Raw genomic sequence first — 25,072 nt, 5'->3', positions numbered from 1 at the left:
CTACATCTTTCCTTTATTTGTCCTTTTCTTGTCAAAATGTCTCATTTCTAGTCAAAACTAATCTCTTTCCACTTAAAATAAGACTCATCACCTAAAAATGAACTTGTTTTTACATCATTTTCACTTGTTTCAAACAAATTTTCACTTGAAATAACAACAAATGACAATATGACTAGAAATAAGACAAATATTCTTGGTAAGATATTTGAGTTTTTGCAGTGAACAAATATTATTGTGATGTAAAAACCACTTTCACTCAGAAGTTTCCAGCTGTGAACAACGTAGCACAAAGTGTTTCATTGTTAACGATGAACACGTTGGACTGTTTCCTCCACAGACTGAGCACTGCATTCATTCCTAACGGAGCACACCATTATTATACACATATTAACAACACATTTAACTTTCTAACCATATTCATGTAACTAATGTGTTCAAAGTGCCTTTTCCCTGTCGTACTGGTTTACACGACCACATGAGGCCGCTGCACAGACGTTTATCTACAGCCACGTTTCCACCGCAGCAAACAGGATCAAAATATAGTTCCACACTGCAAAAACTCAACATCTGTCCAAGAATATTTGTCTTCTTTCTTGTGAAAATGTCTTATTTCTAGTCAAAACTAATCTATTTCCACTAAAAATAAGACTCATCACCTGAAAATGAACTTGTTTTTAGATCATTTTCACTTGTTTCAAACTAATTTTCAATTGAAATAAGTAGAAAAATCTGCCAGTGAAAGCAAGTTTTTTGTGTTTGTAATAAGAAAGAAAAACTTGCTCCACTATCAGATTTTTCTACTTATTCCAAGTGAAAATCAGCTTGAAAGAAGTAAAAAGTGTCTAAAAACAAGCTGCTTTTTATATGATGAGTCTTATTTCAGGTATAATGAGATAAATTTTGACTAGAAATGAGACATTTTGACTAGAAATAAGACAAATATTCTTGGTAAGATTTTGAGTTTTTGCAGTGAGGAAACAGGAACCTTTTAGTTCCGGGGACTAAACGATTCAGGAGTTAAAGGTTCCTGGTTTTTCAGCTGGAAACGCGGTTTACGACTCGGCTCTGCTGACGGGCGTTATGGGCTGTTTGGTCCCCGGCCGCACGGTGAAGGTCATCCCGTACTGGTGCTTGGACCGGCCGTTGCTGAGAAAGAAAAGAAGACGACAACGTTCAGGATCATGAGTGAAAACTGGGTCCAGAGCAGTGGTGTAGTCTATGTGATACTCAGGTATAAACAACAACAACCCAGTGGTGTAGTCTATGATACTCAGGTTTACTCAGTAGACCCACTGAAAATGCATAAATATTTCAGTATACCCAGTACAACAAAACTATCTAACGAAATAGTCCAGGCAAAATAGCGTTTCCCGACAGACTAATTGTAACAGAATGTTTTTCACCATCCATCATTTCTATGAGGTGTCCAGAACAACATACTAAAAGTCCTAAGAAATCCTAGTTGTGGAAATATGTTTAATTCTCATCAATCCAACATTGATTTACTGTATAAAGTCTATGGTGCCGACAAGGCCAGAAAACAACACATACACCCCAATGGGGCTATTTTTTTCCTTTACTGCTATCACAATGAAACTTTACACAATGAAAGTATCTATGAAATGTAACATTTTTTGTATTACAAGTTTCTTTGAAAATGAATTTGAATATGCAAGACTCAGTTTACCACCTAAAAAGCAGTTTACCCACTACAACACATTCGACTACACCACTGGTTGCTAGGTAACAGCAGTTTACCCAGTACAAACCATTAGACTACACCACTGGTCCAGACTCTACAACGTGAACGTGTCTCACCTGGTTGGACTTGTCAGGGACGACATCTCCTGATATTTCTGGGCCACTTTATTCTCCAGTTCCCTCATGTCCATGGTGGCGGCCTTGTTGGCCACGGGGGGGCCGGTCTTGCTCTGTGTCGGCGCTCTGGGGACAACGGGGACAACGGGGACCTTGGTGTCCTCGGTGGACGACGGGCCGTCCCAGTCGTCACCGCCGCTGGACTCTGCCACCTATTCACATACGATTTAAGAGGGAACTGTAACTTTAAACAGTCTGCCACCCAGTCCTCCCATTAAGCTGGTCTGTCCTCTCTTCCTATGAACCAGTCTGCCATCCAGTCCTCCCATTAAGCTGGTCTGTCCTCTCTTCCTATGAACCAGTCTGCCATCCAGTCCTCCCATTAAGCTGGTCTGTCCTCCCTTCCTATGAACCAGTCTGCCATCCAGTCCTCCCATTGAGCTGGTCTGTCCTCTCTTCCTATGAACCAGTCTGCCATCCAGTCCTCCCATTAAGCTGGTCTGCTCTCTCTTCCTATGAACCAGTCTGCCATCCAGTCCTCCCATTAAGCTGGTCTGTCCTCTCTTCCTATGAACCAGTCTGCCATCCAGTCCTCCCATTAAGCTGGTCTGTCCTCTCTTCCTATGAACCAGTCTGCCATCCAGTCCTCCCATTAAGCTGGTCTGCCCTCTCTTCCCATGAACCGGTCTGCCATCCAGTCCTCCCATTAAGCTGGTCTGCCCTCTCTTCCCATGAACCGGTCTGCCATCCAGTCCTCCCATTAAGCTGGTCTGTCCTCTCTTCCCATGAACCAGTCTGCCATCCAGTCCTCCCATTAAGCTGGTCTGTCCTCTCTTCCTATGAACCAGTCTGCCATCCAGTCCTCCCATTAAGCTGGTCTGCCCTCTCTTCCTATGAACCAGTCTGCCATCCAGTCCTCCCATTAAGCTGGTCTGTCCTCTCTTCCTATGAACCAGTCTGCCATCCAGTCCTCCCATTAAGCTGGTCTGCCCTCTCTTCCTATGAACCAGTCTGCCATCCAGTCCTCCCATTAAGCTGGTCTGTCCTCTCTTCCTATGAACCAGTCTGCCATCCAGTCCTCCCATTAAGCTGGTCTGCTCTCCCTTCCTATGAACCAGTCTGCCATCCAGTCCTCCCATTAAGCTGGTCTGTCCTCTCTTCCTATGAACCAGTCTGCCATCCAGTCCTCCCATTAAGCTGGTCTGCCCTCCCTTTCTATGAACCAGTCTGCCATCCAGTCCTCCCATTAAGCTGGTCTGCTCTCCCTTCCTATGAACCAGTCTGCCATCCAGTCCTCCCATTAAGCTGGTCTGCTCTCCCTGCCTCCCTTGCCTACCAGAAGCTGCCTTCATCAACTCTTGTTAACATTTCCATGTTTCCCACATTCTGTGTCATAAACTATAAACTGTTTTCTTGTCTATAACAACATCTATTGCACGTCTGTCCGTCCCTGTTAAAAGGGTTTTCCATGGAGTTTTTCCTCAGTGGATGTGAGGGTCTAAGGACAGAGGATGTTGTTATGATGGGATGTAAAGCCCTTTGAGACAAACTGGTGGTAAAAACGGGCTAGATAAAATTGCCTTGCCTTGCCTGAGCCCGAGAGGAGGGGCTGAGTTTCAATGTTTTGTTTACAAACTGCAGCGAACAAAAATCAAACCATGATGTTTGATGTTTAGACAAGGATCTTAGCTAGTCATATATAAGGAGAGGGGGTGGGAGTTTATAAGTTTTACTTCTTCTCACTCCTTTTTGAATATGTATTCTATATCCCATGTTTAAATGTTTTGTCTTGTCTTTTTTTATTATTTTATTTTCATATTCGAAATAAACACTTCACACAATCAATCAATCAATCAATCAATCAATCAATCAATCAATCAATCAATCAATCAATCAATCATTCAATCAATCAATCAACCAACCAACCAACCAACCAACCAACCAACCAACCAACCATCCAACCAACCAACCATCCAACCAACCAACCAACCAACCAACCAACCAACCATCCAACCAACCAACCAACCAACCAACCAACCAACCATCCAACCAACCAACCATCCAACCAACCAACCAACCATCCAACCAACCAACCATCCAACCAACCAACCAACCAACCATCCAACCAACCAACCAATCAACCAACAAATCAACCAACCAACCAATCAATCAAATCAAACCAAACCTTGGCTGGGGACATCCTGTGGTCCATCTCCAGCATCTTCTTCTGCAGGATGCTGAGCAGCGTGGCCTGGCTGGCTGTCAGGCTGGACGGCTGCTGCTGCTGCTGGGGGGGGCTGGCGGGGGGGACGGAGGGGGGCTTCGTCTGCACCACCGGGGGCTTCGGTCTGACGGCGGTGGGAGGAGGAGGGGGGGGCTGTGGGGCGGCTGCAGCTTCAGGTCTGGGAGCAGCGGATGCAGCCGGAGGAGGGGGGGGCTGTGGGGCGGCCGGTGGTGGTGGTGGGGGGGTCGCAGGCGGAGCTGGAGCCTTCTTCACAGCAGGGGGGTCCGGGGGAGGCACGGAGGGGGGGGGCACCGGGACCTCCTCGTCTAATAGGTCGTCGAAGTCGTCGAACTCTGGAGGAGGAGGCAGCAGCAGCGGCATCGTGACGACATCTTCTGCTCTACCGGCCTCACCGGGCGACGCAGCAGCAGCTTCAGCAGCTTCAGCAGCAGCAGCTTCAGTCCTGGGGGGTTTCTGCTCTTTCTGCTGCTCCGCTGGGATCGGACCGGGACACGCAGCAGCAGGAACGCCGGACTTCTTCTCTGGAGTCTGAATCGTCTGCGTGTGTTGGACCGGACCGTCCTGGACTCGGTCTTGCAGCGAAAGAGACAAGGACGAAGAGTTTGAGGAGTTTGACAAGTTTGACCGCGGGACGACGACGAAGGAGTTGGGGTTGGAGTCGCTGGGCCGGATGCTGGAGCTCGGCTGCTGCTGCTCGGTCTTCCTGGCGCTGCTGTTTTCCCGGATGCTGGAGCTCGGCTGCTGCTCGTTGGTCTTCCTGGCGCTGCTGCTGTTTTCCCGGGACAGGGAGGGGGGGTTCGACCGGAGTTTGTCTCTCTCCTTGGCGGCCATGAGCAGCGCCAGAGGAGACGCCACCGGTCCGTCCCGCTGCGTCCCGCTGCTGCTCTCGCTGCTGCTGCTCCTCAGGTTGCGTAGTTTGCGGTCCAGCAGCGGACTGAACTGAGGCCGTGGAGACGCTCCGAGCTTCTCGGGGGGGGGGGCCGGACCCTCTGGGAAGCTGAGGGGATTCCTGAGGAGGAGGAGGAGGAGGAGTTCCTGTTCTCGCCTCCTTCAAAGAGTCAAAGATATCTTTATTAGCCCCTGCACTGCAAAAACTCAAGATCTTACCAAGAATATCTGTCTTATTTCTTCTCAAATTGACTCATTTCTTGTCAAAATTGATCTCTTTCCACTTAAAATAAGACTCATCACCTAAAAATTAACTTGTTTTTAGATCATTTTCTTAACGGTTGCAAATGGATACCAACTGTCTTCGTAACAAAAAGACACACCAAAAAACATCCAAATACCTCCATGCTGCTCGTATGTAATGTCCCTCTTGTATTGAAGCCCCGAAATGCGAATTTGTCCCGAAAAAAATTGAATAAGTCTATATTTCAAGCTTGTTTTGTAGCGGAAGCTTCTCGAAGCTCCTCTTCCTGGTTCGTCAAATTTGGTCCAATTTGGACGAACCGGGAAGAGGAGCTTCGAGAAGCTTCCGCTACAAAACAAGCTTGAAATATATTTTTTTCGGGACAATTTCGCATTTCGGGGCTTCAATACAAGTCGGACATTACATACGAGCAGCATGGAGGTATTTGGATGTTTTTTGGTGTCTTTTTGTTACGAGGACAATTGCTATCCATTTGCAACCGTGTGCAAATGGAGTGTGCCTCCTCACCCCTTAAACGTCAGTTTTGACAACTACGTCAATATTTTGTAAACTGCCATAGTCAGAAAATGTGTCTCTTAACAAGCCGTTTTAATTTCACCCAGCTTATTACATCACAAGCCGGGTGATTTGAATATCCAAGCCCTTTCTCCCATGGTTACCATGGTTACCTCAGCTACCTGAGCGAAGACTGTAAACCGACCGTTTAGAGCAGGGCTGTGAAACTGGTGTGTAGAGAACCAGCTGTGCTCAATCTTTTGGTTTTTCTGACCAAAGCATGTTACTAACATTACTTTTACACCCCGTCCTGACCTACAGCGATGCGACAGCGACTCGAGCGAGGAAAAGTGATTAGAATGCGTAGCTACTTTTCAATCAGCCTGTCCTGACGCCGCGAGCGACGTCGCGCCGTCCAGCGATGTCGCTCGACCCTGAAATTATCGCTCGCTCTGTCTCTATCTGGACGACATTTGGCGGCGGTGTCCCGCCCCTAAACACTTCTTATTGGTTGATAAGTCCACGCTGCTTCCTGTTGACAAGCTAGTTATCAGAGAGAGGAGAATATGAGGAAAAAACACTCAGAGATGTGAGAAACAACCAGGCAAACAGGAAATGACAGGAATCTCAGAATAGCGCCGCAAGTTTGTGTAGCTACGTCCCTCGATAATTTGATTGGTTTGGATTCTGAACCAATAGAATATACTCGGCACAAAATCATCACGCTGCCTATCAGGACTGGACCTTCGCGCAAGTTTTCGTTGCCGTTTCGCTTGCTGCTCGCTGTATGTCAGGACGAGGTGTTAGACATCAAGGTACCATGTCAAGAAGCAGAAATGAGCAGAATATGTCCCCTTAAAAAAAAACACATTTTTTGGATGGCGATTCAATTTAAATTGTGATTCTACGATATTGCCGATTCTCTCGATTTTTAGTCTTTAGCATTTTTAACATTTATCAAACACTATAGGAGCCTATAAATTAACATACTCCATTATAAAGTGAAATTAAACCCTTTTCAAAACCTGGACTCTCTGTATGTAAAAAAGGCGAACAAATGCACATTGCACAATATTTAAAAAAATTCAAAAAAAAAAAAAGATATCGCGATATTTATGTGAATCGATTTTTTCTCCCACCCCTACCATTTACCTTCACACGCTCCTTGTTTGGCTCCGGGGGCGGAGGGTGGGAGGGGGGGGTCAGCTCCTTGGCGTCCAGCCTGGGGGGGGGCGTGGAGACTCTGGGCTGCTTGGCGTCCAGCCTGGGGGGGGGCGTGGAGAGTCTGGGCTCTTTGGCGTCGACCTGGCCGAGCGGCGGCGGCGGCGGCGAGGAGCGGTGGACCGATCCAGAGTCCTCCAGCAGCAGCACTGGTTTAGGTCTGGGGGGGGGCGTGTTGCGGCCGCCCAGGAGGGGGGAGGGGGTCTTAGAGGCGTCGTAGAGCTTCGCCGCGTTCTGGGGGTTGAAGGTGGAGAGCGTGGGCGTGTGCGCCGGGGGAGGGGGGGCCGGGGTCGGCGGCGGAGAGTCGAGGTTGGACACGGAGGAGAGTCTGACGGGCTTCGGGGGGGGGGTCTTAAACGTCCTGGGCTGCTTCTCCGTGGTGGTGGGGGGTGGCGGTGGGGGGGCGAATCTGGGATGTTGAGGGACGTTGGGGGGGGCGGCGACGACGGCGACGGGGCTGGGGGGGGACAACAACAACAATTTTATTTATATAGCACATTTCATGCGACAATGTGCTTTCACAAAAATAAAACAACATTACAGCTCGTAAAATACGTAAACCACCTTTTTCCGAACGTCAAAAACGTAGCCCATTTTGCCGGCTTTGCTCTTCCGGTGGAATTTTATGTTTACGTTTCCATGGTTTCGGTAGTCGCAGTAAATGCATGGATTTTTTTATATTTTTTTTTCAATGAAAATCTGTGAAACGCATGGATCATCACACCAGCTTTTAACAGTGGATATCACACAGACTGACATCCGAGTTAAAAGCCAGCGTTAATAGATCCATGCGTTTACCGCAACTATGACAACGACTGAAAACCATGGAAACGGAAACGTACAATTCCACCAAACCGGCTTCCAGGTTTGACCATAGATGACGTTCGGAAACTTGTGGATAGAAAAAACACAATAAGAAAACAATAAGAAGAAAGTGTTGCAGATTAAAAACTATTTAAAAACTAAAAAACTTGTTAGGATAGAGGGAAATATTGCAAATTAAAGAAAAACAACAATTAAAAACTAAAAGCTTGTGAAAAAAGAAATGTTTTTAGTCTGCTTTTAAAAGAAGATACTGTTGTTGTAGCAGACCTGAGTTCCTGAGGTAGAGTAGGACCATGGGACGGCGCCGTGGGGGGGGGAGGAGGAGGAGCCATGGAGGGGGGTCTGAGGGACACGACGTCCACATCGCTGAGGTCCCCGAAGAAGTCTGGAGGAGGGATGAAGGGGCCCGGGGGGGGCGGGGGAGGAGCCATGGAGGGGGGCGGGGGAACAAACATCTCCCCCTCCACCAGGTCGAGACCAGAAACCACCGACCCGCTGGACAGACTCTCTCCTCCCACTGTAGGAGAGGAGGAAGAAGAGGAAGAGAGATGGTGAGCCGAGACGCTAAATCGTTGTCCTGATGGTCACCTAGTGTTGGGGGGAGCAAAAAACACGACTAAAATGAATGCAGGCAAACCGGAGTTACACCATGGGGGGAGAGTACCTATGTTCCCCACTTTGTATGTGACCGGGGAACGTACAACGTCCCCACTTTCCCCCCCAAAAGGGTCCTATGTTCCCTACTTTTCCCCCAAAAAGGGTCCTATGTTCCCTACTTTTCCCCCAAAAAGGGTCCTATGTTCCCTACTTTTCCCCCCAAAAGGGTCCTATGTTCCCCACTTTTCCCCCAAAAAGGGTCCTATGTTCCCCACTTTTCCCCAAAAAGGGTCCTATGTTCCCCACTTTTCCCCAAAAAGGGTCCTATGTTCCCTACTTTTCCCCAAAAAGGGTCCTATGTTCCCCACTTTTCCCCAAAAAGGGTCCTATGTTCCCTACTTTTCCCCCAAAAAGGGTCCTATGTTCCCCACTTTTCCCCCAAAAAGGGTCCTATGTTCCCCACTTCTCCCCAAAAATGGTCCCATGTTCCCCACTTCCCCCCAAAAAAGGGTCCTATGTTCCCCACTTTTCCCCAAAAAGGGTCCTATGTTCCCCCCTTTTTCCCCAAAAGGGTCCTACGTTCCACACTTTTCCCCCTAAAGGGTCCTATGTTCCCCACTTTTCCCCAAAAAGGGTCCTATGTTCCCTCCTTTTCCCCAAAAGGGTCCCATGTTCCCCACTTTCCCCCAAAAAGGGTCCCATGTTCCCCACTTTCCCCCAAAAGGGTCCACGTTCCCCACTTTCCCCCCAAAAGGGTCCTATGTTCCCTCCTTTTCCCCAAAAGGGTCCCATGTTCCCCACTTTCCCCCAAAAAGGGTCCCATGTTCCCCACTTTCCCCCAAAAAGGGTCCCATGTTCCCCACTTTCCCCCAAAAGGATCCTATGTTCCCCACTTTCCCCCAAAAAGGGTCCAATGTTCCCTCCTTTTCCCCAAAAGGGTCCCATGTTCCCCACTTTCCCCCAAAAGGGTCCCATGTTCCCCACTTTCCCCCAAAAAGGGTCCTATGTTCCCCACTTTCCCCCAAAAAGGGTCCTATGTTCCCTCCTTTTCCCCAAAAGGGTCCCATGTTCCCCACTTTCCCCCAAAAAGGGTCCCATGTTCCCCACTTTCCCCCAAAAGGATCCTATGTTCCCCACTTTCACCCAAAAAGGATCCTATGTTCCCTCCTTTTCCCCAAAAGGGTCCCATGTTCCCCACTTTCCCCCAAAAGGGTCCTATGTTCCCCACTTTCCCCCAAAAAGGGTCCTATGTTCCCCACTTTCCCCCAAAAAGGGTCCTATGTTCCCTCCTTTTCCCCAAAAGGGTCCCATGTTCCCCACTTTCCCCCAAAAAGGGTCCCATGTTCCCCACTTTCCCCCAAAAGGATCCTATGTTCCCCACTTTCCCCCAAAAAGGGTCCTATGTTCCCTCCTTTTCCCCAAAAGGGTCCCATGTTCCCCACTTTCCCCCAAAAAGGGTCCCATGTTCCCCACTTTCCCCCAAAAGGATCCTATGTTCCCCACTTTCCCCCAAAAAGGGTCCCATGTTCCCTACTTTCCCCAAAAAGGGTCCCATGTTCCCTCCTTTCCCCCAAAAGGGTCCCATGTTCCCCACTTTCCCCCAAAAGGATCCTATGTTCCCCACTTTCCCCCAAAAAGGGTCCCATGTTCCCCACTTTCCCCCAAAAAGGGTCCCATGTTCCCCACTTTCCCCCAAAAGGATCCTATGTTCCCCACTTTCCCCCAAAAAGGGTCCCATGTTCCCCACTTTCCCCCAAAAAGGGTCCCATGTTCCCCACTTTCCCCCAAAAGGGTCCTATGTTCCCCACTTTCCCCCAAAAGGGTCCTATGTTCCCCACTTTCACCCAAAAAGGATCCTATGTTCCCTCCTTTTCCCCAAAAGGGTCCCATGTTCCCCACTTTCCCCCAAAAGGGTCCTATGTTCCCCACTTTCCCCCAAAAAGGGTCCTATGTTCCCTCCTTTTCCCCAAAAGGGTCCCATGTTCCCCACTTTCCCCCAAAAAGGGTCCCATGTTCCCCACTTTCCCCCAAAAAGGGTCCCATGTTCCCCACTTTCCCCCAAAAGGATCCTATGTTCCCCACTTTCCCCCAAAAAGGGTCCCATGTTCCCCACTTTCCCCCAAAAAGGGTCCCATGTTCCCCACTTTCCCCCAAAAGGGTCCTATGTTCCCCACTTTCCCCCAAAAAGGGTCCTATGTTCCCCACTTTCACCCAAAAAGGGTCCCGTGTTCCCCACTTTCCCCCAAAAAGGGTCCTATGTTCCCCACTTTCACCCAAAAAGGGTCCCGTGTTCCACACTTTCCCCCAAAAAGGGTCCTATGTTCCCCACTTTCACCCAAAAAGGGTCCCGTGTTCCCTGCTTTTCCCCCAAAAGGGTCCTATGTTCCCCACTTTTTCTAAAAAAAAAAGGGTCGGGGAACATTGGACCTGGGGAACATGTACGCTCCGGTTACCATGGCTACCCGGCGCTAGCGATAGCCACAACGCTAACCCATGGGGGCAATTCCTTCAACCACAACAAACACTCAGAAAACAATCAAATATCTATGGTACATGACTCGTGATGAATTCTTTACTAAAATAAACGGTTGGAGATATTTTGGATATTACCACTGCTCTGCTCCACCGTTTATTTTAGTGAAGAAATCATCACAACAAGGACAAAGTGTTAGTTTCTGTGGCGGGGAGAGCAGGCACTCTGTGATGGGATAGTAATGTCTTTCCAGGATGTTTCAGAGTTGGGCTATCTGAGGTGAGTGGCTACATGCAAAAACACAAAGTTTCTACTGTTTCTACTCTACACTATATGAGTTCAGTGGTGTCTCTAAGGATTCCAGTCATGTACCAGAGATATTTGTCAGTGATTTCCACTTCGACTCTACAGATCAGTAAAGAAACTTCCAGCTGGTCGACTGTTTGGACACATTAACCGGTTGTTGAGAAACTTCCTGATCAAACATGGAGCTGCTGCACAGGTGAAGGAAGTTCACAGTGTTGAACCAACAACAGCGTTGTGTCGGCGGTCGCTCACCTGAGCCGTTGACCTTGGGGCCGTTGGCGGGGGCCGGGGGCAGGACCGGCACCGTGGGGGTCGCCACGGCGAAGCCTTGGAAACTGTCAGACGTCTGAGAGAGGGAGGGACAGCGTCAGACTGGTGCTTCACTCTCTTCATTTACATGTCTGTTTATTCCATTCATGGTTTACATACACAACACCCTATGGAAAGCAGCAGGATGGCCTCTGTTGGAGACAATGTGGAATCTCTATGGTTAACCACTTTCATGTTTTTTGGGCCTGTCCAAAAATCAAATCATTTGGAGTGAGGTGTCTACTGAGATAAATAAAATAATAGGGGTAGATCTAGGTTTCTCTAAAAACGGGCTATACAATTAAAATTGCCTATACAAATAAAATTGCCTTGCCTCTTTTATTCATTTATATCTCGGTGAAACCCCAGAAACTAGACACAGTAATAATCTTACTTTATATTTACCCTTCACCCGCACATCACACCATCAGTTTAATATGATGTACAGAGGTCCAATGTTTTGGAATGGACGACCTCCTTCACTAAGATCCATTTCTTCTTATTCACTTTTTAAAAAGCAGTTAAAAATACATCTCAACTTCTCTTGAATTTCCCGCTCTTTCCTCTCTCTCTTTCGCTCTCTCCATATCCCACATCCTTACTTTGTCTTTTTATGAGTTTCATTAATTAATTTTTTGTAGGCTATATTATCTCTATTGTCTTTATTTGTTACCGAATCACTTTGCACTTTATTTCTTTATTTTTTTCTCATTTCTGTTCATTTTTGCTCATATAACATTGATTATGTAGCACTTTATCTCTTTTTTTTAATGTTTATTTGTTAGCCATTGAAATTTGTCTTGTTGTAATGTGTTATAGGGGTGGAACCTATGTACAAGCCAACCGGCTTCGTTCCCTCCTTGCACCATTGAAATTTGTGTGCTAAATAAATAAACTCTAAACTCTAAACTCAGAAACAGTCCCACATAAGGACAAATACTTATTGTAGCAGAAAAGCTATAACTAGAAAATGATCGCAACCAGATCCCCCAACATTGGCCCAGTGATGGATTGTATATGCACCCTAAACAGCATGACATTATACCATGATGTATATGTATGTATGTGTAAAAGAATATTGTTACTTTAACTGTGCCCATGATGATCTCATGTTCCTTTTACATGGAAAAAAATAAATAAATAAAAAGGAGGGGGAAAAAGGAAAGGAGCAGGATAAAGAAAAACGTATGATTCCTACTCCTTTCTATAGTTATAACTCCATTATCTCAGATACCAAGCATCAACACCAGTGTTACACACTGTTCCAGAAAATTAAAGATGAAGAAACATGAAATAAGAACAAAAAAGTAGCAGTGAACACAACTCTTCTGTCTCTCTTTTCTCCTTCTTCTTTTTCATAGTCACTTATTTTTTCTTTTATAAACATCTTCTTAAACTGAGATACTGTGCTCCTACAACTTTTCAGTTCCTTGTTTTGTGAATGCCACAGTTTTACACCTGCAACAGAAATACACATTAGTTCTACTGTTGCTGTTGTTGTATTATTGCTGCTTTTAATTGTCTATTTTTATACCTAGTTTTTATAATTGCTGGTGTTTTGTGATGTGGACAGCAAAGTAAGAAGTTCATTGTCAGGGAAACTCACCTTTCCACTGTACAAATAAATGACAATAAACACTTCTGACTTTTGACTTACATATACTTACATAGATCTCTGGCCTTTTTATACATTTTATGTCCTTGTCCTTTTTTTAAAAAGTGTTTTTCATTGTGTCTTGTATGTCTTTGGGTTCTCTTTTGTTTCTCCACCTGACCTGGAACAACCGTACAGAAATTCCTATGTGTGTATGCACAAATGGCAAATAAAGATTTTGACTTGACTTTGACTTTGACTTAAAGCAGATGTATGTATGTTTGAAATGAAGCTTCAGTCTGTTAAACCTCTTCCTCCAGCCTGAACGTGACATGAAGCAGAGTTTTCCTCTCTAGATGAACCGAGGAGTTGTTTTCTCTTCGTTCCCAGACGACTGAACTGAACTGAACAAACCAGTTCCTGCTCCGAGCCGAGTTCAGATTAACACGGTTCATTACAGCTCAGCTCACAGTGTCACAGTCACAGCTCGGTTTGATTCTCAACAACCACGGTCTGTTAAAGTCCTGTTTATAAAACCTTCAGACTTCAGTTAAATGACCTTTAGTGGGGTGAACTCTGTTAATTAAAGAATAACTAATAAATGTTTCCTGAATGTTTGTCTCTGGAGGTCACACGTTGCTACGGAAACGCACGTTCACATATTTCACAGATGAGGAGCAGCTGGTGAATCAGAGGAAACACACCTTTTATTATTATTATTCACCACATTGTCACTAAGAAACCTGTGTGTGTGTGTCTCTGTGTGTGTGTGTGTGTGTGTGTGCGTGTGTGCGTGTGTGTGTGTGTGTGTGTGTGTGTGTGTGTGTGTGTGTGTGAGTGACCCTTCGGCCTCGTGGACGTGTGTTGTGTTGTGTCAACAGTCTGTGTTTGTCTTTGCTGGCGTTTGAAGAGAACAGCAAATCTCTGCACGCACACACACACACACGCACACACAGAGACACACACACACACACACACGTCCTTCACACAACACAAGTCATATTTGACCGTGTCGACTCGTTGTGTAACTCTCATAAACTCCTGATGGAAGTTCACACCAACAAACTGATCCAGTACAAAACCTCTTATCTTACCAAGAATATTTGTCTTATTTCTAGTCAAAATAAATCTCATTCTACTTAAAATCAGACTCATCACATAAAAAGCAGCTTGTTTTTAGACACTTTTTACTTCTTTCAAGCAGATTTTCACTTGAAATAAGTAGAAAAAATCTGATAGTGGAGCAAGTTTTTCTTTCTTATTACAAACACAAAAAACTTGCTTTCACTGGCAGATTTTTCTACTTATTTCAAGTGAAAATTAGTTTGAAACAAGTGAAAATGATCTAAAAACAAGTTCATTTTTAGGTGATGAGTCTTATTTTAAGTGGAAAGAGATTAGTTTTGACTAGAAATAAGACAAATATTCTTGGTAAGATGTAGAGTTTTTGCAGTGTAGAGACAAGTTTTAAACTTGTGTTGTGTTAGATTAAACTCCTCTGACTTGACAGCGACAGCACCACTCCCCTGTGTGTTGGTGGTAATAACCACACACACACACACACACACACACACGTTACTTCCTGTACGAACCCAGGCTCTACCACAGCAGACGGAGGGTGTGGCGCTGGCGCTGAAACACGCTGGACGATCCAGTTTGATTGGTTCTGTTTGTTCTGTTTTCATGTGTCACAGCAGCAGGAGGAGGAGGAGGAGGAGGAGGAGGAGCAGCAGCAGAGGTCCAGGTCTGCTGGGTGTGTCCGTCCAACACGTCCAACACACATGCCTCAGACACACACACACACACTCACACTCCCAGAACGCTCCCGGCAGCGAGGCGTGGACACGGCCACATGACCTCATCAGAGTTTAGATCTGAACCCTGATCATTAAACATCTACAAACTGCTTTAATATTAAAACCTCAGCGTTGATGAACTATTGGTTCATTTAATCACAGAGCAGAGACTTCAATATACTCTAGTTCCTTTCTTTGGTTGTTACTGTTTATTACGAATGTGCCAATAGTATAAATCTTCTTTTTTTCTCACCATCTGAAGCAACCGAGTTAACAAAGTAGCTAAATATGCTACTGTACGTTATCTTTTTATCTTTGGCCACTTTTTCAAGTCGTCCACACACCAGGCAGCGCAGCGGTGTTATGATATTGTCTTGTTTGAGTTGCAAAAGGTGGTGTTTTATGTCTCTGACGCTCGCAGAAAGTGGATTAGCCATTAGCGTACTGTTAGCATGTAAACAAACGCGACTTCCAGTTCGCACTGGAAGTCGCGCCCATAATTCCCGCAAGGCATCATGGGGGCTACAGTAGGAATAAGGTGGATAAAGCTTCCTAATGGCTCCTCTTTACAACATCACATAGAAATTAACAAACTAAACAAAAAGAAAATAAATGACATATTCCACAAGGAGTGAGAAGAAGCAGCTTGTTAGCTCCCACTCCTTGTCTATATATACTAATATACTAATATATATACTGTATATACACACACATGCATACAAACACATGTACACACACATATGTACACATACAAACACATGTACACACAGGCTTCTCTGCCTCACCACCATGCCAGATGCCAGATCCATTAAGGAGTAATGACTAATAATCACCAATATTCTACTTATTAATTAACACAACTGGTATTATTGTACTTGTACTGCAGTGTGTTACAGTGAAAACAGCAGAAGTTTATATATTATAACATGATAATGTAGCTACCTGTTCACAGTGTGTTTCTTTACATCATCACATCCTCTCTCTCCACTAAAGAGTTAACGGCTCCTTCTGGCCTTTGGTGGTCGATTGTTGTGTTGATGGTGGTTTTTGTGTTGATATTTGTAGCCATTGTGTTACAATGCACTTTAACCATTTAACCCACTAGGACACATTTAGCCTACTACAGGACTAATACACTGAACTGAACTGAAATTAACTTTACTTGACTTTACTTTACAACAGAGTATTAGGGCCACATTGGAAATAAAAAAATCACAAACTTGGAGAATAAAGTCATAAAGTTACGACTTTATTCTCGTAATGTTATGACTTTTTTCTCAACGTGGCCCTAATACTCCGTCTATAACTTCACTTAACTTTCACTTCATCTGTGCTTGTGCAGTTGTGCAGATGTGTAGTTATGGGATGTCACAGCACCTGGTGTGGATGGTAACTGTGTGTGTGTGTGTGTGTGTGTGTGTGTGTGTGTGTGTGTGTGTGTGTGTGTGTGTGTGTGTGTGTGTGTGTGTGTGTGTGTGTGTGTGTGTGAGCCTCAGACTGACCATGCGGTGTTTGACGGTGGGTCGGGCCCGGACGCTGGCGGTGCCCGACTCTGGGATGGCGCCGGCGTCCAGCACCAGCTCCACGCTGTCGCTGTCTGAGGACGAAGAGAAGAACAAGACGACAACACGGTGTTAGAAACCAAACTAACTGACTGTCAGTGTTGGTCTGCAGACCTCAGTCAGCGTTGTGTTACAGTTGTGTTACAGTTGTGTGTCTGTCCAGAGGAACAGACGACTTCCATCTCTGAACCAAGTTACAGCAACAAAACAAACTTCACAGATTGTGTCACAGATTTATAACTGACTTGAATTCATGTTCACTAGTTTACACAATATTCACATTGTCTTAAAGGGATACGCCAACATTTTTTTTTGTGTCTTGCCTCACTCCTGAGTCCATGACCAGCAGATAGACACCATCCTTTCTACTGTGTGTGCAGTAACAAGGGAGATAGAGCCGTATCGGCCAAAACGGAGGGTTCAAGCAAAGACGCTTTATTTTGGTTCAAACTAGCTACATCGAGGGTAGGTTAGCTTCCTGTTTCAAAGTAAAAGCACAAATTAACCGCCGGTTTCCGTTTAGAGTTGCTGAAGAGTTTCTCTGATGACTTTAGGTGGAGGCAGGCTAACACTACCCATACACTTCCAGTGTTTGAGCTAAGCTAATTAGTGACTTTAGGTGGAGGCAGGCTAACACTACCCATACACTTCCAGTGTTTGAGACTTTAGGTGGAGGCAGGCTAACACTACCTATACACTTCCAGTGTTTGAGCTAAGCTAATTAGCGGCTTTAGGTGGAGGCAGGCTAACACTACCCATACACTTACAGTGTTTGAGCTAAGCTAATTAGCGACTTTAGGTGAAGGCAGGCTAACACTACCCATACACTTCCAGTGTTTGAGCTAAGCTAATTAGCGACTTTAGGTGGAGGCAGGCTAACACTACCCATACACTTCCAGCGTTTGAGCTAAGCTAATTACGGCGATACGGCTCTATCTCCATGGTTACTGCACGCACAGTGGAAAGGATGGTGTCTATCTGCTGGTCATGGACTGGGGAGTGAGGCAAGACACAAAAAAAAAAAAAGGTGGTGTATCCCTTTAACACTTTGCACAACATTTCAGCCCATCATGAACCTTGTTTTGGACGTAGTCGTATTAAAAGAGGCTGAAACTCATTCATCCCTGTGACGGCTGACAGGAATCTTTTAGAAGCTCCACATTCCTCGGCTGTTCATTCCAGCGTCGGTCACGTTGTTGGTTCAACCAGTGACTGATGAGACAGACTCTTGACACTCAGAGTCATTAGGCTGCTCGTCGTGTCGGCATGGGAACCGGTTATTAAAGCAAAGAGTTTTCTCTTTAAACAATCACACTCAACCTTTGCTGAGATATGAAGGTGCCACTCAAACAACAGAAACCACTTGAGTGTGGACCAGCCTGTCCAAATGACAGCCTGATTTGAATAGACAAATGTTCTCTCTCTCTCGTGTTGTAGATTTGCATTGCGATTGCTCTCGTTCCCAGTTATCGCTTGTGAATCAAATGTGAAGTGGAGCAGAGAAAGTGAAAACTAGATGTGACCGAGCTGAGAGGCCTCGTTTACTCCTGCACTGTAAAAACTCAAATATCTTACCAAGAATATTTGTCTTATTTCTAGTCAAAACAAATCTCATTCTACTCAAAATAAGACTCATCATATTAAAAAGCAGCTTGTTTTTAGACACTTTTTACTTCTTTCAAGCAGATTTTCACTTGAAATATGTAGAAAAATCTGTAGAAAAATCTGATTTTCCGATTTCTTTCTTATTACAAGCACAAAAAACTTGTTTCAAGTGAAAATTAGTTTGAAACAAGTGAAAATGATCTAAAACAAGTTCATTTTTAGGTGATGAGTCTTATTTTAAGTGGAAAGAGTTTAGTTTTGACTAGAAATGAGACATTTTGACAAGAAAAAGGACACATATTCTTGGAAAGATTTTGAGAGTGAACAAGTCACATTAGTAATGAGTTATTAACAGATTTGTGCTCATTGTGGTCTGACCATGTGACAAACACAACTCTACACACTATGAGCAGCCTGTTGTGTTGCACAGCAGTCTATTAGGCTATATACACTATATGATAATTATAACTCATGTGTCTAATAATCAGTCTAACACACACCAACAACACAACCTCCAGATGTTCATCCACATGTTCACAACACTGCAAAAACTCTAAATCTTACCAAGAATAGGCCTATTTGTCTTGTTTCTAGTAAAAAAAAATCATTATTATCATTATACTAAAAATAAGACTCATCACATTTAAAAGCAGCTTGTTTTTAGACACTTTTTTTTTACTTCTTTCAAGCAGATTTTCACTTGAATTAAGTAGAAGTAAGTTCCTACTTATTTCAAGTGAAAATTAGTTTGAAACAAGTGAAAATGATCTAAAAACAAGTTAATTTTTAGGTGATGAGTCTTATTTGAAGTGGAAAGAGATTAGTTTTGACTAGAAATGAGACATTTTGACAAGAAATAAGACAAATATTCTTGGAAAGATGTAGAGTTTTTGCAGTGCAGATGTTCATCCACATGTTCACAACAACACTGACGTGTCAACGAGCCTTTCACACGGGTCCTCTGGTCTCAGTGACACCTGTCAATCACTGTCCCTGTCTAAAGGCTGAGACCGGAGACTTTAGGAGACAAGGACATATGTGTCTATGGGCCTATATAATAGACATATAGGCTACATATGTGTCATATAGCCTGTGTGTGTCTGTGGTTGTGTCCGTGTCAACAGCGCTCGGGACAAAGGTCGCGCTGGTTTCGTGTTTGTGTGAAACTGGTTCAGATACGGACCTGTTTGTAATAGAGTGGAAGCACCCTTCACTGTTTTGAATGCGTGTTAAAGGTGTGAAAGTATTTTGTATGGATGTCTCGTAGGCTATGTATTGTCTTGTGTATGCAGCCCAAAACTAATTTCCCTTCGGGACAATAAAGTACAATCCAATCCAGAGAGAGACACAGACAGACTCACCCAAGTCCCTCATCTTGACGCCGGTATCGAACAGGTTGTGGTTCTTGCGGCCCAGGAGGTGCAGAGCGCCCTTCCTCATGGCCGCGGCTGCAGGTGGAGACGTAGAGAAGAGAAGTGGAAGAGGAGAAGTCAGAACTCAGAGGAACTGGACCTGGACCTGGATCATGGTCCGGAGCGCAGCAGCAGCAGGTGAACTGACTCAGTCACTCAGTGGTTTGGTGCAGTGAAGTCTGTTCGGGACAGACGGAGAAAATGGAGCTGGCCACGCCCCCTCCGACAGGTGAGGCCTCACCTCTTCCTCCTCCTCCTCCTCCTCCTCCTCCTCCTCCTCCACATTCCAGCGCTGCACCTGTCTACTCTGCACCTGCGCACTGACGGAAAACTCTCACTGGTCCACCTCACCATTGTTATTTAGGCTACAGTATTCTACCTAAGTGTTTCTGTAAATGAATTGAGTGAACTGTCCCTTTATAAAAATAAAGAACTTGAATAATAATTTAAAAAAAAATCATCATCATCATTTCATTTCATTTTTTCTATTTGTTCCAGTCGAGGTCTTTTCACGACTTTTCCCAATAAACAAACCAAAACACAACACACTCATCTTCTCTGGTTGGAGAGGAGCAGATAGATAGATAGATAGATAGATAGATAGATAGATAGATAGATAGATAGATAGATAGATAGATAGATAGATAGATAGATAGATAGATAGATAGATAGATAGATAGATAGATAGATAGATAGATAGATAGATAGATACAGTCTGATGATAAAGTCAACAAAACAAAACAAACTAATAAAGTTTCAATCTGACATTTTAATAAAAACAGTTTGTGAATCATTCATTACTTTTGTCACAAGTTCTAATTGTTATTTCTTTTAGCATTTTCAAGGTTCAAGGTTCAAGGTTCTTTATTACCCCCAATGGGGCAATTAGTTGTGCAGCCATGAACCACATCATACAACATGAAAACTCACAGTGGACATGATAAATACAGGATAGAACATGATACAATAAAATAAAAGGCAGCATGAGGATAAAAAGAGGAGCTAGTTAAAAGACTCATGTGATAGTGTTTAACAGACTAGTAACAGGGGGAATAAAGGAGTTCTTGTATCTGTTGGTCTTACACCTCTTCTACGGCCAGATGGAAGCAGCGTGGATTCTGTACGTTCTAATATAAGTTATAATTGTTATTTCTTTTAGCATTTTCTTGAATTAGAATATATATTTCTGTAAAAAGTGTGATTATGATTGAAAACAAAGGAGGATAGGAACTCACCATTTCCCTCCTATTTCTTAGCTGGTCAAGCACTTGGTGTTGTGAAAAAAGTTGACCTATGTGATGATGATGACGTTCAACGTCAGTGTTTGCAAGGAAATGTAATAAGTGTACAGAGGATGTAAAGGTAGCCTTGTTCAGATCATATTCTACTACACTGTACACAGCACACAGTGGTGCAAGTACAGTGCTGCAAAAATGAGAAAAGTGTTGGTAGCTTACAGTACAACGATGCATTTTGAATATTACTTAGGCGCCCAAGATGGACAAGCGCGAGTCATATGTTTGTATCTTGTAATGTGTCCACTCTTCATGCTCTTTTAAGAAACAACATGCACAGATTCAAGTGTCGACTTAACCAGGCAAGCAACAGCATCATAGCGGCACTGGTTACACACAGTGATATGAAATAAATACCTATCAGGTCTTTGGAGGCACTGGATCAGGTGTCTGTACGACGTGTTTTAAAATGAAGATGGTGTTTTTTATCTTGTATTGTCTGTGTCTTTGTATTGTCTTCTTTTATCTATAATGGACCCGAGTCCGTAATAATAAAGACTATCTATCTGTCTACATAATCACCCTCAGAGCGACTGACCTGGCCTCACCTGCAGGAAGCATCAGGTTTGATTGACAGTCTCCATGACAGCAGGAAACCAGCTGTTGATGAGAAACGCAGCTTGTTGCAGTCCTGTGGTTGTAAATGTGTAATAAATGAGTCATAAAACACTCAGCTCTGATACACAGCTGACTGCATGTTATGATGCACTTTGTTTTTACTGCACCTTTAAACCAGAGTTATGGCGTTTATCCACTCCTCTGGGTTTTAATCCTTCATCACTTTATTGAAACGATGATGACAACTTCCATCAAGAAACATCATGAATCATGAAAACATTCAGGAAGTGAACAAATCTACTTAAAATAAGACTCATCACATAAAAAGCAGCTTGTTTTTAGACACTTTTTACTTCTTTCAAGCAGATTTTCACTTGAAATAAGTAGAAAAATCTGACAGTGGATCAAGTTTTTCTTTCTTATTACAAACACAAAAAACTTTTTCTACTTATTACAAGTGAAAATTAGTTTGAAACAAGTGAAAATGATCTAAAAACAAGTTAATTTTAGGTGATGAGTCTTATTTTAAGTGGAAAGAGATTAGTTTGGACTAGAAATGAGACATTTTGACAAGAAATAAGACAAAAGATTTTGAGTTTTTGCAGTGCAGTCGCTCCTCTTGGAGTTACTGTAACGAAGTGAACAAACGATCAAACAAATGAAGGTATAAAAACAAATACTGGCTGTATTGACACAAGCGTTTACTATTGACAGAGGGAATTCAAAGTCATCACACTGAAATGAAGAAGTGAATTAAACATAATTAGATTTATCATCATCCATGTTCTTATCTTTATGACTGATCTGCACCACCACTTATCTCCTCCTCTCCAGTGTTGACCCGGTGCAGCATGTGACCTGTAAGCAGGATGAGGAGAAGACGATGCTGCAGGACTAAAGAGGATCAGGTCCTGTAGAGCTCCGTGATGGAGCTGCAGCACCACTCACCTACTTTACCTCTGACCTCTGACCTCAGACCTGTTTACATACAACACCCACTGGGTTACATACAGTAGTATCAATACATAGTAAAAGGGTTTTCTATGGAGTTCCTCCTCAGTGGATGTGAGGGTCAAAGGTCAGAGGATGTTGTTATGATGCCATGTAAAGAGCTTTCAGACAAACTGCTGGTAAAAACAGGCTATACTCATAAAACTGTCTTGTCTTGCCATATACACATACAGTATACTGTATACTGTATATCAGTGGTTCTCAACTGGTGGGTCGGGACCCTAAAGTGGGTCTAGACCCGTTCTGGATGGGTCGTGGACAGCTGGTCAAAAAAGTAACTAATATTTATGCACATCTGATGTTGGACATGTCTTTTATTTTGAAAAATAACTTATTTTGAAAGGCACGAGACACGTGAACACATGCAGTTGTAATGCTCCTCCTCACTTTCTTATTATTTGCTCCATTTGCTCTGAATGCAAAGATATCAGTTTCTTATTAATGTGGCCTGATGCAGTGAATCTAGTTTTGTTTTGTGGGTCTTTATTTTGTGCAATTTGATATTTATTCACTTTAGTGAACATGCTCTGAATGCAGAGATGCATTAGAAGTCAAATATATCGTTTTGTTGGTCTCCATTTTGTGCAGTTTGATATTTTTTTATTCACTTCCGTACATGCAGTTGTCATGGTAACTCCTCAGTTTCATTCATGTGCTCTGAAATGCACTTTGCTCAATAAAGAGCTAAATGAGTTTTTAAAGGCTTAAAAAAAAATCTTGGTTTGAATTCTATAAAAGTGGGTCGTGACTTAATGACCATGAAGATGTGGAGCCCAGAGTGAGACTAGTGGAGAACTCCTGGTTTATATGACTATATACATAGAGTAGGGGAGACCGATGATGGTTGTAACAGCATCACTTTCACCAATAAGGGATGACATTAGAGTCATGTGATCAATATCATGTGAACCCACTCACTCCCTGACATTGCATGTGAATTTGCATGTCTGTGTCAATAACTGTGTAGATTTTACAGCCAAAAAACACTTTTTTTAGGTCAAAAACTAATATTTTGGACCAAGTCTAAATGTTGACTCGTATCGATACCGTTGAAGTTTGAATTAGGAAACTGGTTTAAGATGAAAGAGCAGGTTCCTAGGTGAAATATGAGTCATTTCATCAATGTTTATTTCAAACCACCATGCTGGTCCAGCTGGTCAAACAGTGACTGACAGGGCTGGGGATGGTTGTAACACCTTTTACCTTTATTGTTTTATTACTGTAAGTGTCACTAACTGTCAACCATCTTTCCTGGAGTTACACATGAATGATGAGCTGCTTCTGACTTCCTGTTGAAGGTTTCCATTCATACATGTTCACCTTTCATCTGTATTACCAGAACCTTTCTAATGTTAGGACCCACACCACTGACACTGTTCTTCATTAAACCATCAGTCATGAGTTATTTCTGTTCACACTGAACCACAGGAAGATGCTTCAGTGTTGGAACATGAACAATAAACTCACATAGATGCATGTTTATTTGGTTTAGTCTTAGTTTTTAGTTTTTAATCTCACTGTTACAATTGACCCCAGGTTGTGTTAAAACCTACCCCGGTAGGGGGGCAGGTTGGAACAGTGGCACTCCTTGCATTTGACATCAAATTGTGATTTTTTTGATATACTTTGAGAAGTTTAAGGCACTGCTATTTGTAGAGGACACATGAGGAAACTCTGTGTCAAAATTGGAGAGTCCTACCATGAACACTCTGCAAGTTATGGGAGATGAGACAAAAAGTGTTGCAACCATCTCCGGTCTCTCCTATATGACCATATAGTACATACTGTATACTGTATATGACCATATACACTGCAAAAACTCAAAATCTTACCAAGAATATTTGTCTCATTTCCAGTCAAAAATGTCATTTCTAGTCAAAACTAATCTCATTCTATTTAAAATAAGACTCATCACATTAAAAAGCAGCTTGTTTTTAGACACTTTTTACTTCTTTCAAGCAGATTTTCACTTGAAATAAGTAGAAAAATCTGATAGTGGAGCCAGTTTTTCTTTCTTATTACAAACACAAAAAACTTGCTTTCACTGGCAGATTTTTCTACTTATTTCAAGTGAAAATTAGTTTGAAACAAGTGAAAATGATCTAAAAACAAGTTAATTTTTAGGTGATGAGTCTTATTTTAAGTGAAAAGAGTTTAGTTTGGACTAGAAATGAGACATTTTGACATGAAATAAGACAAATATCTTGGACAGATGTAGAGTTTTTGCAGCTCAGGTGACACCAGGTGTTTGTCTCATGCAGCTGCAGCTCAGGTATAAATCCTATAGAGACGCTCCAGACCGGTCCGTCCAGTTCCTCCGGCTGGAATGTGAGGAATGTTTCTGGCAGCAGCTTCCAGTTCTGTCCCTGATCAGGTTTCTCTGGGTTTGGGGCCGTTCATTCAGTTCTTTATTTCATCTCCAGATGTGACGAACGCTGATAAAACGTTTATTCGTTTCGTTTAATAAGGGACAATGTGCAATTACATTAATCATTTAAAAGAAAAAATGAAAAGATGGTTGCACCAGATTTAGCTCCCAGCTAATGTCCATCTGTCGTCCCTACACATAACATACAAGTGATAAAATACACAGAATACAAGCTACTATGCATAAACAGATACAGAATGACAATGGACAACACTTAGACAACAACATGTATGAGGTAGGCAAAGTGCAAAGTGCAAAGTGCTCATAGCAGCAAGATGTTGATTGTCATTATAATAAAATGTCCTCTTGTCTCTCTGAGCTGCAGCTGCACGGGAACAGATCAATCCTCTTTGTATGACTGATACAGGT

The 25,072-nt window shown here is 43.5% G+C and overlaps 1 protein-coding gene across 1 annotated transcript; it reads right to left on the bottom strand.

The window, feature by feature from the left end:
- Window positions 1–920: 920 nt before the first annotated feature.
- Window positions 921–19,667, bottom strand: LOC310985572 (uncharacterized protein). Its single transcript, XM_083971187.1, has 9 exons — window positions 19,361–19,667; window positions 16,335–16,429; window positions 11,386–11,479; window positions 8,025–8,274; window positions 6,857–7,389; window positions 6,425–6,494; window positions 4,004–5,111; window positions 1,819–2,030; window positions 921–1,146 (listed from the first exon to the last, which is right to left on the bottom strand). Exons 1-9 carry the CDS (start codon window positions 19,437–19,439, stop codon window positions 1,053–1,055), a joined length of 2,535 nt encoding a protein of 844 aa, XP_083827313.1. The 5' UTR covers window positions 19,440–19,667; the 3' UTR covers window positions 921–1,052.
- Window positions 19,668–25,072: the final 5,405 nt, after the last annotated feature.

Source organism: Trachurus trachurus, assembly GCF_905171665.1.
Source record: "Trachurus trachurus genome assembly, chromosome: 5".
Lineage (NCBI taxonomy): Eukaryota > Metazoa > Chordata > Actinopteri > Carangiformes > Carangidae > Trachurus > Trachurus trachurus.
The sequence above is the reverse complement of the archived record's forward strand: the minus strand, read 5'-3'. Positions and strand labels throughout refer to the sequence as shown.

What these genes read in the sequence shown, in the direction of transcription:
- LOC310985572 (XM_083971187.1), bottom strand. Translation starts at nt 19,439, where the DNA reads ATGAGGAAGGGCGCTCTGCACCTCCTGGGCCGCAAGAACCACAACCTG. An exon ending in ATAGGCAGCGTGATGATTTT is followed by an intron (nt 5,112 to 6,424) that starts GTGCCGAGTATA and finishes GACTCTTTGAAG; the next exon opens with GAGGCGAGAACAGGAACTCC. An exon ending in ACAGGATGTCCCCAGCCAAG is followed by an intron (nt 2,031 to 4,003) that starts GTTTGGTTTGAT and finishes GTATGTGAATAG; the next exon opens with GTGGCAGAGTCCAGCGGCGG.